Genomic DNA, 13727 nt, shown 5'->3' with positions numbered 1-13727 from the left:
CCCGGACCAGCCCACGATCAACCCTCCCCACGTACGGGTTTGGCTTGAAAGACTCACAGACACCCTCCCCTCCTCTCCCACCTTTCTTTCGCCGCACCGCACACCCGGGGAAGCATAACGATTCAAAGTCGTTGTGTCTAGCGCCCATCTCCGCCCTGGTTGGTCATCGACAACGCCTGGAACCACCCAAGCGACTCAAGTTAACCCGGGATTCCACTTTCTGCCAATTTCTAAGCCAAAAACTTTACCTTTGGCACTGCGGCAGATCACAGCACGCGCCCGCCTTGTGTGAACCTCGCCAAAGAGGGGTGGGCTTCCTTCATCCCACTTAGGGTCGCGTCTAGATCCGTTTGCATTTATTACCCCTCGGGTCTCAGCTCGTCGCCACATCTTTATTTCCTCATCTCTCTATTACAACGGATACACTAGAACGGACCCCCCTTGCAACTTTCTCACCGACGGACTCCGCCCACCAGGGAATCATCCATAAGGGCCTCGCGCCCACGCGTGTTAAAGACTTGGTTGGGTCTTGTTGCCCCCCATTCATGGACGACGCCGTCCTGTTTCAAACTCTTCCCGTGGCAACTACTGCATAACCACGAGGCTCTTCAGCCTCAGCCCTACCTACCAATGAGTACCAACTCCAGTCAACACAAGAGTCAGAGGGTTCTGGCCTGTGTTCTCTGCCAACATCGCAAGATCAAATGCGACCGCAACACCCCCTGCTCTAACTGTATAAAGGTGCGCCGCCTTCGTTTGTACAGATACAGAATCCCGAATACGTTCTGACTCGTATTAGGCCAACGTCACATGTACACCTTCAACACCGGCTCCCGCACGCAAGCGCAGGAGGCCGAACCAGGACTTACAAGAAAGACTCGCGAGATGCGAGGCTCTACTAAAACAGTATGCCACGACAGGTAGCGATACGACGCCTCCGGGGACGGCGGCGACTCTTTCGCCCACCACCTTTGCCACGCCTTCTTCGGCTGGGCCATCGCCGAGTATGCCACAGCTGCCATTGCCCTCGGGGTCCGCTTCAGTATCCGAGGACACTTCTCCACCCACGACATCCTGGAAGCCGGCCGGCAAAGTCGTAGTTGAAGATGGCAGCGTCCGCTTTATGGACAGTTATGTGTGGGCAACAGTGCATGATCAGGTGCGTAACCGCGAAGCTCGTAGTCTGATGCGCCTCCCTTTTACGCATCGCTGCGCGCTCCCTGCCTGCGCCGGCTAGCTCTGACCTCTTCGCAGTTGACCGCAATGCGACAAATCATCGAAGCCGAGGAAGAGGAACAGAGTGTCCTAGGATCCGACGCCGTAACCCCCGACGACAACGTAGATCTTCTTCTAAACGATATAGCCGCGATTGACTTGGAAGACGTTACTCCATCTCCCGTTCAAATATTCAGACTTTGGCAGGTGTTTCTGGAAAGGGTCAATCCAATCACCAAACTCATTCACGTACCCAGCCTGCAACCCTTGGTCGTGGAAGCGGCTGCGAACCACTCCAATGTCGCGAACAACGCCCAGGCCTTGCTATTTGCCATCTACCTCGTCGCATCCCTCACCATGACCGATTCAGAAGCCAGACAAATGCTGGATATGTCAAAAGAGGAGGCGCTCAAAAAGTTCACTGCTGGCGTCAAGGCGGCATTGACCAAGGTCAATTTCCTCAAGAACCATGACTTGATGACGCTGCAAGCTTTGATACTCTACCTGGTCCGTCGAGATCTTTTCTTCCGCAGAAATCAATTTGTCTTACTAACAGCAAACAGGTATCTCTTCAGGGACGATATAACCGTCATGCGGCCTGGGTACTCAGTGGTGTGCTGATCCGTATTGCACAAAAGATGGGACTTCACAGGGACGGAGAGTTGCTCAACCTCACTCCATACGAGACGGAAATGCGACGACGACTTTGGTGGCAGATCATCATGTTGGACACGAAATATGCCATGGTATCGGGATTCTGCGACACGCTACTGCCATGGAACTGGGACACGAACACGCCGCAGAACGTAAACGATGCCGACCTTTTCCCCGGATCGACCGAACCCGTTCAGCCCCGCGAAGGCCCGACAGAAATGGCGTTCTGCCTGCTCCTGTACGAAGTTGGTCGATTCATTGTCGAAAACCGCATCCCCGATTTCGAGGCCGTCGTTCTCGGCGCCATGGAAAACGACAGTCAGGATTCTCAAATAGCGACCCAGACTTCGCTTGCCAAGTATCGGGCATTGGTCGACAACCTCGATGCGAAGCTCGTAGCCCTCGAAAAGCGATATTGCGACCCCCTGGCCGGCAACATTCACATCGTAGCGACCAAGATCCGATCCATGGTCACTGACAAGATGCGGGCTATGATGATCCCCATGCGCGAATTGCCTGAATTCGGCACTGAGATCTTCAACGTGCAGGACAACATGTTCCGGATATCGCTCATGCACCACGAGCATAACGTCGAGCTGTATGACTTTATGGAGAACACCGGCTTTGTGTGGTTCTTCAAGCTCCATTTCCAAATCGATGTCTTCATCGTCATGGCCGGACAACTATACAAGAGACCGACGGGCAAGCTGGCTGATCGCGCATGGAAGGTGGTTGACAGGATATATCAATACCACGAGGAGCTGTGGGACATGTCCAAGAAGGAGAACACTCAACTGGGCGTTTACATGCTCAAGGCCTGGAGAGCACGCGAGCGCGCGCTGGTGCAACTTGGCCTGCCCTACGATACACCGGTTGCCATCCCGCGATTGCAGGATACCGTGCCGCAGACGAGCTCGGAAGCGTCGTCGTGCGGGCCTTCGCCGGCACAGACGATGAAGATGGAGATTCCTCCGAGGAACGACCAACCCATGGACCAATTCCTCGGCAACTTCCTCGACACTACAAACTTTTACGATTTGGACATGTGGGCGGACTTGGGCGTTCCCAACGGCAACATGAACCAGCAGTCTTCGTCAAACATGTTTGGGCAATTTGGGAATTTTGGCGTGCCACCAACGAATAGAGGATGGTGAACATGCGACAGGCATCATTTGGGATTTCTCACGTCATGCAACCTCCGGTGCCTTGGGTAGAAAATGGGAAAAGAAAGGAGAGTGAATTGGTCAGAAGGGGGGTTGGTAAGGGCCCGCCGGGCATCTGCAAATCAAATCTCTCGTTGAAAGTAGAAAGAGACGGGGGGTTATTCACTCGGGGGGCATACTTTGGATTTGGATTTGTCTTTTGGTGTTTAGGATTTTACAAAGAGACAACTCTCCCACCTCTGTAACGATAGTACCATGAGACGACGAAGCTACCTAATGGTAAATAGACGGGAGTCTATGGAAAGACCAATTGCACACCCCCTTCCCCTAGCCAGCCCAAAAGCCGTTTTGGCATGATGAATTACTGCCGTCCCCCTGTCGAGCTGAATGAAACTTGTCGCCTTTGGGCCTTTTGGCTACCTCCTCAACGGAAAAGGGGCAAGATTAGCAGTGGTGGTCTTGTCTTCCATCGGCGACATGCGGGACCTTTGCGGAAGCTGTTTCCGAGAAGACACGGTTTTCAGTATTGACGGCTCTATCCGTACATCATATAACGTCACTGAGTCTTGTTGGTGCCTGTCTGCCTTGCCTATCTACCACTTGGGATACGAGACTTGCATATGCAATCTCTATGGGCTTACGACGCGGGCAGGCAGATGGAACGACTCGTCAGTTTTACTTGCTCCCTGGTCGCAAACCCCTCAGCGAATGACCTTCCAAGTTCAGTGTCCCCCGCCAGTCTACGGTTTGCGGAACGACCTTGCCATTGTCAGGCTGCCAGGGTACTACATGATCATCATTCATGAGGGGTTGAGGCATTGGTCTGTATAATGGACATATCAAATCTACCGAATGCCCGTCTTACCTGACTGATACTTGCCTTCCATGAAACAAAACTGCAATGTTGCCCGGATGGGGAATAGGGAACTATCCGTTAATGGAGACATGTCCATGGTAGACAGGTCCGTATGACCTCGAAACTGGGCTCCTGAATCCCGACTTTACACGAATTCTTGGTGAACTAACTGCCTTATTCAAACGAAAAACCCCGAAGCAGAGGACTCCGATTCGTTCGGGCCCGGGAAAGGAGCCCGTGCGAGAGGAAGCATAAGAGTCATAATTGTCTTTTATTTTTATTTTATTTTAGGTGGGTAACATCCGGAAAGTCAATAGAAACATTCAAGAAAAAATCAAGGAACGGCAGACGGACAGGACAAGTGCGGGCTCAGGGCTGAGGGCTATGTAATTTGGACCGCAGACGGAGCGGAGCGGAATACTCACCCCGACACCCCCTCGTGCCGTTTGATAGAAACATGTGTGTGAACAGCACCATACGACCGGAGGCTCGGGCACATCGGGGAACGATGGACCCGTGAGCCGACCCTTGTCTTCGGGACCGAGGTTGGTTGGGGCCTTTACCTCTTTTGGTGTAGAAATCCCCGAGGTTTTGTGGCTTGGGGTTCTTTGAATGGTTTAGTTTAAGCCGATGCAATGCCCGCCCGCCTGGTTCTATTTGTCTGATGAGCCACACAAGAGTCACTACACACAAGTCGGGGCTAACGACTCTCACCTGGAGCTTACCAAAGCCCGCTCGGCCCCGTCTGGCCTGATGGGCGGCATGGATCGGTGAGTTGACGACTCCCTCTTTATGCGTGGTGCTCCTTTTCCTCTCTTCTTTTCTCTTTCTTTTCCACTTGCAGCTGCGCGTGGCGTTTAACCAACTGGACAAACTGCTGGGTTCAAGCGTTCCGGCGAGGCTTGACTTACTGCACCAGTGCAAATATGGGGAAATGTAAGTCGGCATTTTCGATGCCGATTGCTTACCTACCTATGCGCTTGGCTTATATCCGTACATGAGCGGGCATAGTTTCCCCCACGATTAAGAAAAACTGAGATCCGAGAACCGGCCGGCATTTGTTTTGTAGGATGGACTTTCGTGAACTTGTGGATAAGTCACTGTTGTGGGTACGTAAGCATGCGCCGCGAAGGAGTCCATCATAACCAGGCACATTCCACTGTCTAGGAATCAACTCGGAATGAAGCCTGGCTCAGAGTCAGACCGACCTAGACTCATTCAAGTTCTTTGGGACTTAGGTCGCGTGGCTAGACACGAGCGGGCGGGCGGGAGCCAAGATTGGAGGCTCTTTTAGGGTGGTTTTTGGCGTGGTGCTTTCCATTCATTGGCGGGAGTAAGGAGGTAAGAAAAGAAGGAGAATAGAAATCCCCGAACGGGTGTTGGATGTGAGTCGTTCTCGTCATGCGGACATGCGTTAGGTCGTTTCTTCGTCGTGACCGGACGTTTCTTACGTCCTCTTTCGGGTGGTAATTCGTTCTGCTTGTTTCGAATAGGATTGTTTTGTCTTGTTTAGGGGAAATGCGATCTATTTACTTGGGACGACTCTTTTCTTTTTGAACGTGTTGATTGCCTACTTATCTCTTCATCGTCGACTTCCTCACAGCCCCACCGCGTTCCCCTCTGATTCATAACAAAAAGGATTTTGAGATCTACAGAGTTCTAATTGAGAGACATCGGGTTGAACTTGTATTGAGAGTGTCGACTACGAGCCGAAACCAGACGAACGACAACTTTGGGAGACAAAAATAGAAGAACGAAAGCTTAGAGGTTTTGGATTCTCTGGATTGGACGACTACGAACGAACGACAGATCGGAACTATCGCCATGTTCTTCAAAAAGCGCGACAAGGGCGCCGTCCCCGCGACGACGCCAACGAGCGAACCGCCCGCCTCATCACGGACGAGCAAGATTCACGATGAAGAGGAACAGCAACCCGCCCAGCATGCTCTTACGCATACCTCGACGACGCGATCGATCCAATATCCAAAGGGCCTGAAGCTCTTCCTAATCATGCTATCCATCTTGGTGTCCATGTTCCTCGTCGCATTGGTATTTTCCTCCCTTAGGGACCCTCCACACCCTTTTCCCACGAGACTAACACCACCAACAGGACCGCCTCATCATCGCCACAGCAATCCCCCAAATCACAGATGACTTTCACTCCGTCACCGACATAGGCTGGTACGGAAGCGCCTACCTCCTGACAACCTGCGCCTTCCAGCTCCTCTTTGGCAAGCTCTACGTCTTCTTCCCCATCAAGCGCGTTTTCCTCTGCTCCGTCGTCCTTTTCGAGGTCGGCTCCGCCGTGTGCGGTGCCGCGCCCGACAGCGCCGCCTTCATAGTCGGCCGTGCCATCGCGGGCATCGGCGGCGCGGGCATCTTCGCGGGCGCCATTGTCGTCATGGTCCACTCCGTCCCGCTGCACCGCCGCCCCAAGTATCAGGGCGCTTTCGGGGCCGTCTTTGGTATCGCTTCCGTTATCGGACCGCTGCTGGGCGGCGCGTTCACGACAAAGGTTACCTGGCGGTGGTGCTTCTATATCAACCTGCCGCTTGGAGCCGTCGCGCTGGTGGTGATTGCGTTTGTGATGAAGCCGCCGGAGCAAAATCTTACCGAGTCTTCGCTGTGGGATAAGTTGAAGCAGTTGGACTTCGCGGGGACGTCGGTGTTTATTCCTGGTGTTGTTTGCTTGCTTCTTGCGCTGCAATGGGGTGGTGTTGAGTATGCTGTAAGTCTCACAATTTCCCCTACCTCTTACTCTCATTTTACCACCTATTGCCCCTTTTCTACTCATTGCTCTACAAGTTGTAACATAGACTGATGAATCGCAGTGGAGCAATGGACGAATCATTGCCCTCCTGGTCCTCGCCGTCGTTCTCCTCCTATCCTTCATCGCCATCCAGATCCTCCTCCCCAATACCGCAACCGTCCCACCGCGCATCATCCGCCAACGCTCCATCGCCTTCGCCGCCTGGGCTGCCTTCTCCCTCGGCGGACAGATGATGCTGATGGCGTACTACCTCCCCATCTGGCTCCAGGCGATCAAGGGCTTCACGGCCGTCGAATCCGGTATTCGCACCCTCCCCATGGTTCTCTCTATGACCGTCTTCGCGGCCGTCTCAGGAGGCGTCATTACCAAGATTGGATACTACACACCCGTGATGCTCGTCGGTATCTGCATCATGTCCGTCGGTGCGGGCATGATGACAACGCTTGAAGTGGATACGAGCACGGCGAAATGGGCGGCGTACCAGGTTATCTACGGTATCGGGCAGGGTATGACGTTCCAGGCGCCGAATCTTGCTGCGCAGACGGTCCTTAAGCTGAAGGACGTGCCTGTGGGCGCGAGTATCATGTTCTTCTCGCAGACGCTTGGCGGCGCCGTGTTCATCTCGGTTGGGCAGACGGTGTTGAACAACGAGCTCGTGAAGAGGATCAAGGGCCTGCCTGGGCTCGAGGGGATTAATCTACAGACTACGGGCGCGACGTCGCTGACGGATCTGCCGGATAATGTGAAGGGACCTGTGTTGGAGGCTTACAACGGAGCGCTCAAGGTCGTGTTCGTGGTCGCGCTGGTGATGGTTTGCTCCGTGTTCATCGGAGCTGGTGGTATGGAGTGGAAGAGCGTGAAGAAGGAGCAGCAGGCGAAGCAGAAGGCCAAGGAGGATGCCGAGGCGGCTGAGGCTGCGGCTGCTGTTGGCGGGGTTTCTGGGGTCGTGGCGGCTACCGTTGCTGCTGAGGCACAGACGGAGAAGGAGAAGGAACTTGATGAGGGCAGCGAACGGGATGTTGAGGATGTTGAAAAACCGAGGGAGCGGAGTCTGAGCCGTGGTTATGACTGTGCGGCCTTGAGGCAGAAAGATGAGGTTACGACTGTTGGATCCGAGACAGAGGGAACGAAACACATTTAGATGGATGGATGGACGGGATGCTATATGGGTGATTTAGGCACGGGAAGAACTTTTTGTATGATAGTATGATACCCCTCTCCATGTAAGGAAACGTAATGTAATGTAGATTCATCTGAACTCAAGAAATGGTTGAGGAAGCAACTCTGGTAAAGCCATTATTCGGAACAAATATCAGGGGCAATGCGCATGTCTGAAAACCTCCCCTCAATCAGCAGAAAAGGCTGCTGTCTATATCCTTCCAGCTCAAGAGAGCAGTTGTCATTTGCCTGGATAAAGAGGTGAAGAAATATTCCCATCACCTTCGGGTAACGAGAGATTGTCGAAAACATTGCCTACTGCTTTGGTATCAGAAGCTAGCCTCTTCAAAGGGAGACAAGCGGGCAAAAACGAGCCCCCATCGCCGTTTGTTGTGTTGTCTTACACGGAAAACACCTCATTGCTGATTGATCACATATTTTCAAAGCTACGGTTATATTTTCAAGAGAATTGGAACTACTTAGCTTGCAATAAGCCGTTCTGAAGGCCCTCAGATGCTGTGGTGGGTTTCTCAAGACAAACACCATTATCACCACCAGGCAAATGACAGCCGAGAATCTACCATCACAAATGAGAAAGAAACTTATTGGGATTCTAGGTAGACTAAGACACTACGTAGGCACTTAATTTGCCATAAAGCGGACAAACACTTCTTGCCTCTAGCATTTGACATCGCTTCTGCCTCAAACAAACCCATCGCCCTTTCCATCATTTGTCTCATGATTGCCCCTGGGAAGCCCTTTTCTCTCAGGTCATGAAAGCCAGAGAAAGCCCCGACCTTGTACATAAGCCGAACTGTAGCCGCTTCTTCCTGCTTTGATGAACGAACCTTACTCTTGCCAAAGGTAGCCGCTTTCTCTCAAATCACATGGGCAACTCATTCTCCATCCACTGTCAGGATGTCTGCCTCCAATTTCAATATTGCTTCTCCCTCCAAGAAGCCTACGATCGTCGGCCTATACGGCCTTCCTGGTAGTGGCAAATCTTACGTCCTGCGTCATCTCAAGACATACTTCGGTGTTGGAAATCGGTTCCAGTATTATGAGGGGTCCGAGGTCATTGGGAACATCGTCGACGGAGGTCTGGACGCATTCAAGCGACTCGACAACGATGCGAAAACCCGACAACGAGAGCGAGCCATTCAATTCATTGCCGATGAATGTACTGCTACTGGGCGTATTGGCATAGTCACCGGCCGTTATTCATTCTGGAACGACAAGCATCCCTCCCATGACGTTGTGTGGACCGAAGCTGACATGCGGGTCTACACCCACATACTCTACCTGGACATGCCCGCTATCAGTCTATGGGATCAACGAACTTACGATGAACGTCGAACGCGCCCTGAACTACAACCTAATCACCTGGCACAGTGGAGGAACTCCGAAACGGCCGCTCTATCCCGTCTCTCTCGTCTGAATGGCATGCAGTTCATGCCGCTGTATCTCCGGGGGCCTCATTCTTATGATGGCATTCAACACATGCTGCGCAACATTGAGACGCAAGACGAAGAGAACCTGCGTCGTGTAAGAAGCGAGACTGATCGATTGCTTTTTTCGGGCCCAGGCCGCGATCTGTTGGATACGGTGTTGGTATTAGACGCGGATCGAACGCTGTGCGCAGCGGACACGGGCTCGATGTTCTGGGAGAGGCTCAAGGCAACTTCGCAGAGGCGATACCCTGACCGTGTGTGGGATGGTCCAGAGAGCTTTGGAAATCATTGGCTCTGGGACGACCTCATATGTCCCCTGAAGAGGCTATTCAGCGAAAACAACGACTACTCCCTTGCTTCATTTCACCGGGCCATGTCTTTGTATGAGTACGTCGATAGCGCCTTTGACGAAGTATGCGAGGAAGTCGCCGCTGCTGTCTCGCTATATCCGGAGTTCATGGCCCTTATTCACGCCGTCAAGCGCCATCGCGGCGTTGGCATCGTCATCGCAACGTGTGGCCTTCGTCGAGTCTGGAAACTAATATTGGAGAGAGAGGACCTCGATGGTGACATTAAGATCATTGGCGGGGGTAGCTTCGAGGATGGTTACGTTGTTACTCCTGAGGCCAAGGCCGTTATTGTCTCCCATCTGCAAAATAAAGGTGTGTCTGTCTGGGCTTTCGGAGACAGTCCGATGGACTTGCCCATGCTCAAGAGGGCCAACCAAGCTATCGTCGTCGTCGGCGAAGAGCGTTTCAGAAGCAAGACCATGGACGCTGAGTTGACCAAGGCCATTACTGGCGACGAGAACTTCCGTCCAAGACAGGCTTTGGTCCCGAATCATTCTTCACCCCGCCTCACTCCAGAGCATTTACCGATTGTCGACATCTCTGGCCAACCTTTCGTAGAATCTTTCCTGTATCGCTACGCCAACCTCCGAGTTCTGCACGCCACGAACAAAAGTGCAGCCAAACTTCTCATGACTGCGACACGCGACGCGTCTGTGGCCGGTCATAGTCTCAGAGCGGCCCATGGGCAAGTTGGGCGGTACCTCGCCACCGAGTTTCTGACGGAGCTGCTCGGCCTAGAGAGATATCCTATACCTCATGTTCAGGGCTACAATACCGATGGTCACCGTCTTGTTGACGAGAGCCGAACAGCCATCGTTGCTCTCATGCGCGGTGGTGAGCCAAATGGCCCTTGGTGTCAACGAGGTGTTCCCCAATGCCATCTTTATCCACGCCAACCGTGCCACCGAGCTCACGAAGGAGAATCTTGTGGGAGTGAAAACGCTGCTCTTGCTTGATTCGGTGGTCAACAGCGGCAAGTCAGTTAAGGGGTTCGTCGACCGTGTTCGGAGGTTGAAGCTGGAGATCCGCATTGTCATTGTGGTTCAGGCCAAGGCCATCTCGGATGTCTTGGAGTCACTTGCCTGTAAAGGAGACCTCAGTCTCGTCTCACTTCGGTTGTCGGAGAACAAGTTCACTGGAAGCGGTGGTACGGATACTGGTAACCGGCTTTTCAACACTGTACATCTGGATTGATAGGGTTTGGAGTAGAAATCTCAATTGGGGCTACGAGGCTGTGATAGCGCGGATATACGTTCTAGGTGCTCATTAAAAAGATTGCTTGTATGTATGGGCTTTCTACAGCTTCAGATGAACGTGAGAACTTGGACCGAACGGAACTTATAGCGGATTCTTGGCCCCGTCCAATGATATCGTCACGGAGAACTCGATCAAACGATGCACTCATGACTGTACTTGAACCCCGTGGGGGAGCAACAGAAAATCCCGGCCACATGGTCCTAGATGGGCAGGAGACTAAGACGCGAACACTCGAATCAACCTACAGATTCACTATTCAACAAGAACATGCGACATCGGGAGACCGGAAACCGCAATGGTAGTTCTTGCTAAATACTGCCAACCACTCTACTCTAGACCAATTTGTAGCCACCATCGGCAGGCTGAGACTCTGGCCGCATTGAACGGTTCATGTTGTGTCACCCCTTGGCAAGAATCTTTTGGTAAAAAGGCTGCAGCGATAGCGTGACCTCATTCTCAATGGCTCCGGCAGCCGCGTGGCAAAACCGCAAACGTACGAAGAAGCTCATGAGGGCTTCGTTAGTGTTGCTGGAAGATCAGGTACATGGTAGATAGATAATCCAGGACTCGGGACAGGGTGCAAGAATTGAGAGTTCACAAACGCGTCGAGCTTGCTCAAGTAGACATCTCGTAACCTAGCGACTGACGCCACGTTTGATCAGATGCCATTCGGGATCAACCGAGGACGTGAGGCGTGCAAGAACGAGAGCCAAGACTGCAGCTTATGCACGCAGCCATGAGTATCCGTCGTTAAAGCCAGTAAAACCTCAGTGGACTTGAGGCAAGCAAGTATCAGCCCACCTGGTGTAGAAGAGGGTGTTGTACCGGTCAAGGCAGTCCAGAGAGTGTAGTCAGCAGCCTCGCTACGACTTGCATGGAGGCTTGAGCATAGCCACCACAGCGCAATATCTTGGTTCGGGCGTCTCCAAGTCTATATTGTTTGGCCGCCTGCTCGTTGTCTTTACACATGACAGGGGTAGTGACCAGAAAGGGTCGTGGGAATCTACTATATCAAAGCTGCTTGAGAAGTAGGACAGCGGCACGCCGAATTTCCTTGTATAACCGAGTATCTTGATCATCTAGAAGGAGCCACCAAATAGCATAAATCAAGCTCAACAACATGTCGCATCTTTCATCGCGGCCTTCTTGGCTATGGCGCAATCAACACGAAGAAGCCTATGAGCCAATCCGCTGTCCTGAATCGTCAACAAGTCCGCCAGATCAGAGTTCGGGTCAAGTAAGGGATCATAAAGCAGCGAATACTAGCATAGAACTCCAGAATACTACAAGAACCAACACACCCGAGCCTGACGACCCGCCATCTGAGCCCGAGAATCTGCCATCCTCACTGCCGAAACATGACCATATTGGGGAAGAGATATCTGCCGCATTCAGCTATCGCAGAAATAGCAATACAGCAATCTCTACGATTTTAACCGACTAAGCCTCTGTTGTTTTGCCTCTGGTAATATACACAATTATTGTGTTCATTGGGCGCCTGGATAATTCCGAGGTAAGGGGAAGCCTCGAGGCATGGCGTAATGTCACCAATGTAGTAAGTCCCAATTTCTCTCTTAGAGGGATTGAAGTACCAAGAGTAACACGCTCAGTACATATAGCTAACGTGACATGCAGCTCGCCACCGCATTCCCAATTCTCTACGCCTCCATCGCTGGTCGTCTGATGGTTGAGTCCGCGCGATGGAAAGTCGAGAAAGGGGGCAGCATTGGGACCCTTGAGCAGCTTATGAGCAGTAGAACTGTGGGCTCGACCCTCTTTACGATCATGCAGTTGCGAGCGACCAACGTCCTCACGCTTGCCCTCGTATTCAACTGGTCCTTTTCTCCCCTCGGAGCGCAAGCTTTCCTACGCATGCTGGACTCACGACTTCACACATCTTTCCACCCATCAAGCGTAACATGGCTCAGCAATCTTGCTACAAGCAAGTTTTCCTACATGGTGACGGCTGGCGGTGTGACAGCTGGCAATAACCAACTATTCCTTACACGTACGGCGACATTGTACAATGACCTCATCTCAGCACCCAAAATAATCAAACTTGATCCCATGGATATATGGGGTAATGTTAGGATACCTTATTTGGGCGAGAACACTCTGTCAGATTGGAAGAATATTTCCACTGATCCCACCGACGTGCAATTCTCGTCACTAAGTGGTATTCCCCTTGACTACTCTGGCGAGCGAAACACAACTTTCACGCTCGAATCAGCATATATATATACTTGCGATGTCCAAACGCTTCTAGATTCCCTTCCCCCGGAAATGGGCCCTGCCACCTCAATCGGGTCAGGTACAAGTGACCAGCGACTATATCAGTCATTCGTCGAGTATGCGGTCCGAGATCGAAATAGGCCCCGGGTACCCAAATGGAACATGGCACGGATATTACTACGTGAGAAAGTATGTCGACTTTGACCATCGTGGCAGTTCCGCTCAATGGGGCATCGCCATCGATCGCTTTGTGGACCCGTGGTGGTTCAACCATTCGATTCAGAAGGCGAGATTTGACCACACAATCACCAACGGTCCTTTGGTTCTTGCAAACGAAACAGAGCTGGCCATGGGCCCTACAAAACTCCTCCTTCGACTTCTCTTGAGAGAGAACTACTATCAAGACAAAATCGATGAGATAGAAATTACCTGCGACATAGCACAGAGGTACGTCGAGTCTCGCGTCGACTGCTCGCACCTCGATGAACGACGCACTTGTAAAGTTGTCGCACAGCGTCCCTCTCAAAAAGCACATACCTTGGAGACCATCACCCAGCTTTCCTTCCCTCGAGCCTTCAATGATATTTCTAGAGAGTTGCCCACAGCGACAGGCAGAGTCTT

The 13727-nt window shown here is 52.2% G+C and overlaps 3 protein-coding genes across 3 annotated transcripts; all 3 read left to right on the top strand.

The window, feature by feature from the left end:
- Positions 1-630: 630 nt before the first annotated feature.
- N0V96_003377 (uncharacterized protein) lies at positions 631-3023 on the top strand (the record flags this gene model as incomplete). The annotated part of the gene is made up of 4 exons (XM_053191153.2): positions 631-741; positions 800-1159; positions 1255-1722; positions 1779-3023. 4 exons carry the CDS (start codon positions 631-633, stop codon positions 3021-3023), a joined length of 2184 nt encoding a protein of 727 aa, XP_053051578.2.
- Positions 3024-5712: 2689 nt separating this feature from the next.
- Positions 5713-7799, top strand: N0V96_003376 (uncharacterized protein; the record flags this gene model as incomplete). Its single annotated transcript, XM_065756819.1, has 3 exons — positions 5713-5937; positions 5999-6616; positions 6720-7799. 3 exons carry the CDS (start codon positions 5713-5715, stop codon positions 7797-7799), a joined length of 1923 nt encoding a protein of 640 aa, XP_065614586.1.
- Positions 7800-8734: 935 nt separating this feature from the next.
- On the top strand, positions 8735-10811 carry N0V96_003375 (uncharacterized protein; the record flags this gene model as incomplete). The annotated part of the gene is made up of 2 exons (XM_065756818.1): positions 8735-10266; positions 10382-10811. 2 exons carry the CDS (start codon positions 8735-8737, stop codon positions 10809-10811), a joined length of 1962 nt encoding a protein of 653 aa, XP_065614585.1.
- Positions 10812-13727: the final 2916 nt, after the last annotated feature.

Source organism: Colletotrichum fioriniae (assembly GCF_027942845.1).
Source record: "Colletotrichum fioriniae strain IMI 355084 chromosome Unknown scaffold_3, whole genome shotgun sequence".
Taxonomy (NCBI): Eukaryota; Fungi; Ascomycota; class Sordariomycetes; order Glomerellales; family Glomerellaceae; genus Colletotrichum; species Colletotrichum fioriniae.
This window is presented reverse-complemented; position numbering and strand designations above follow the sequence as displayed.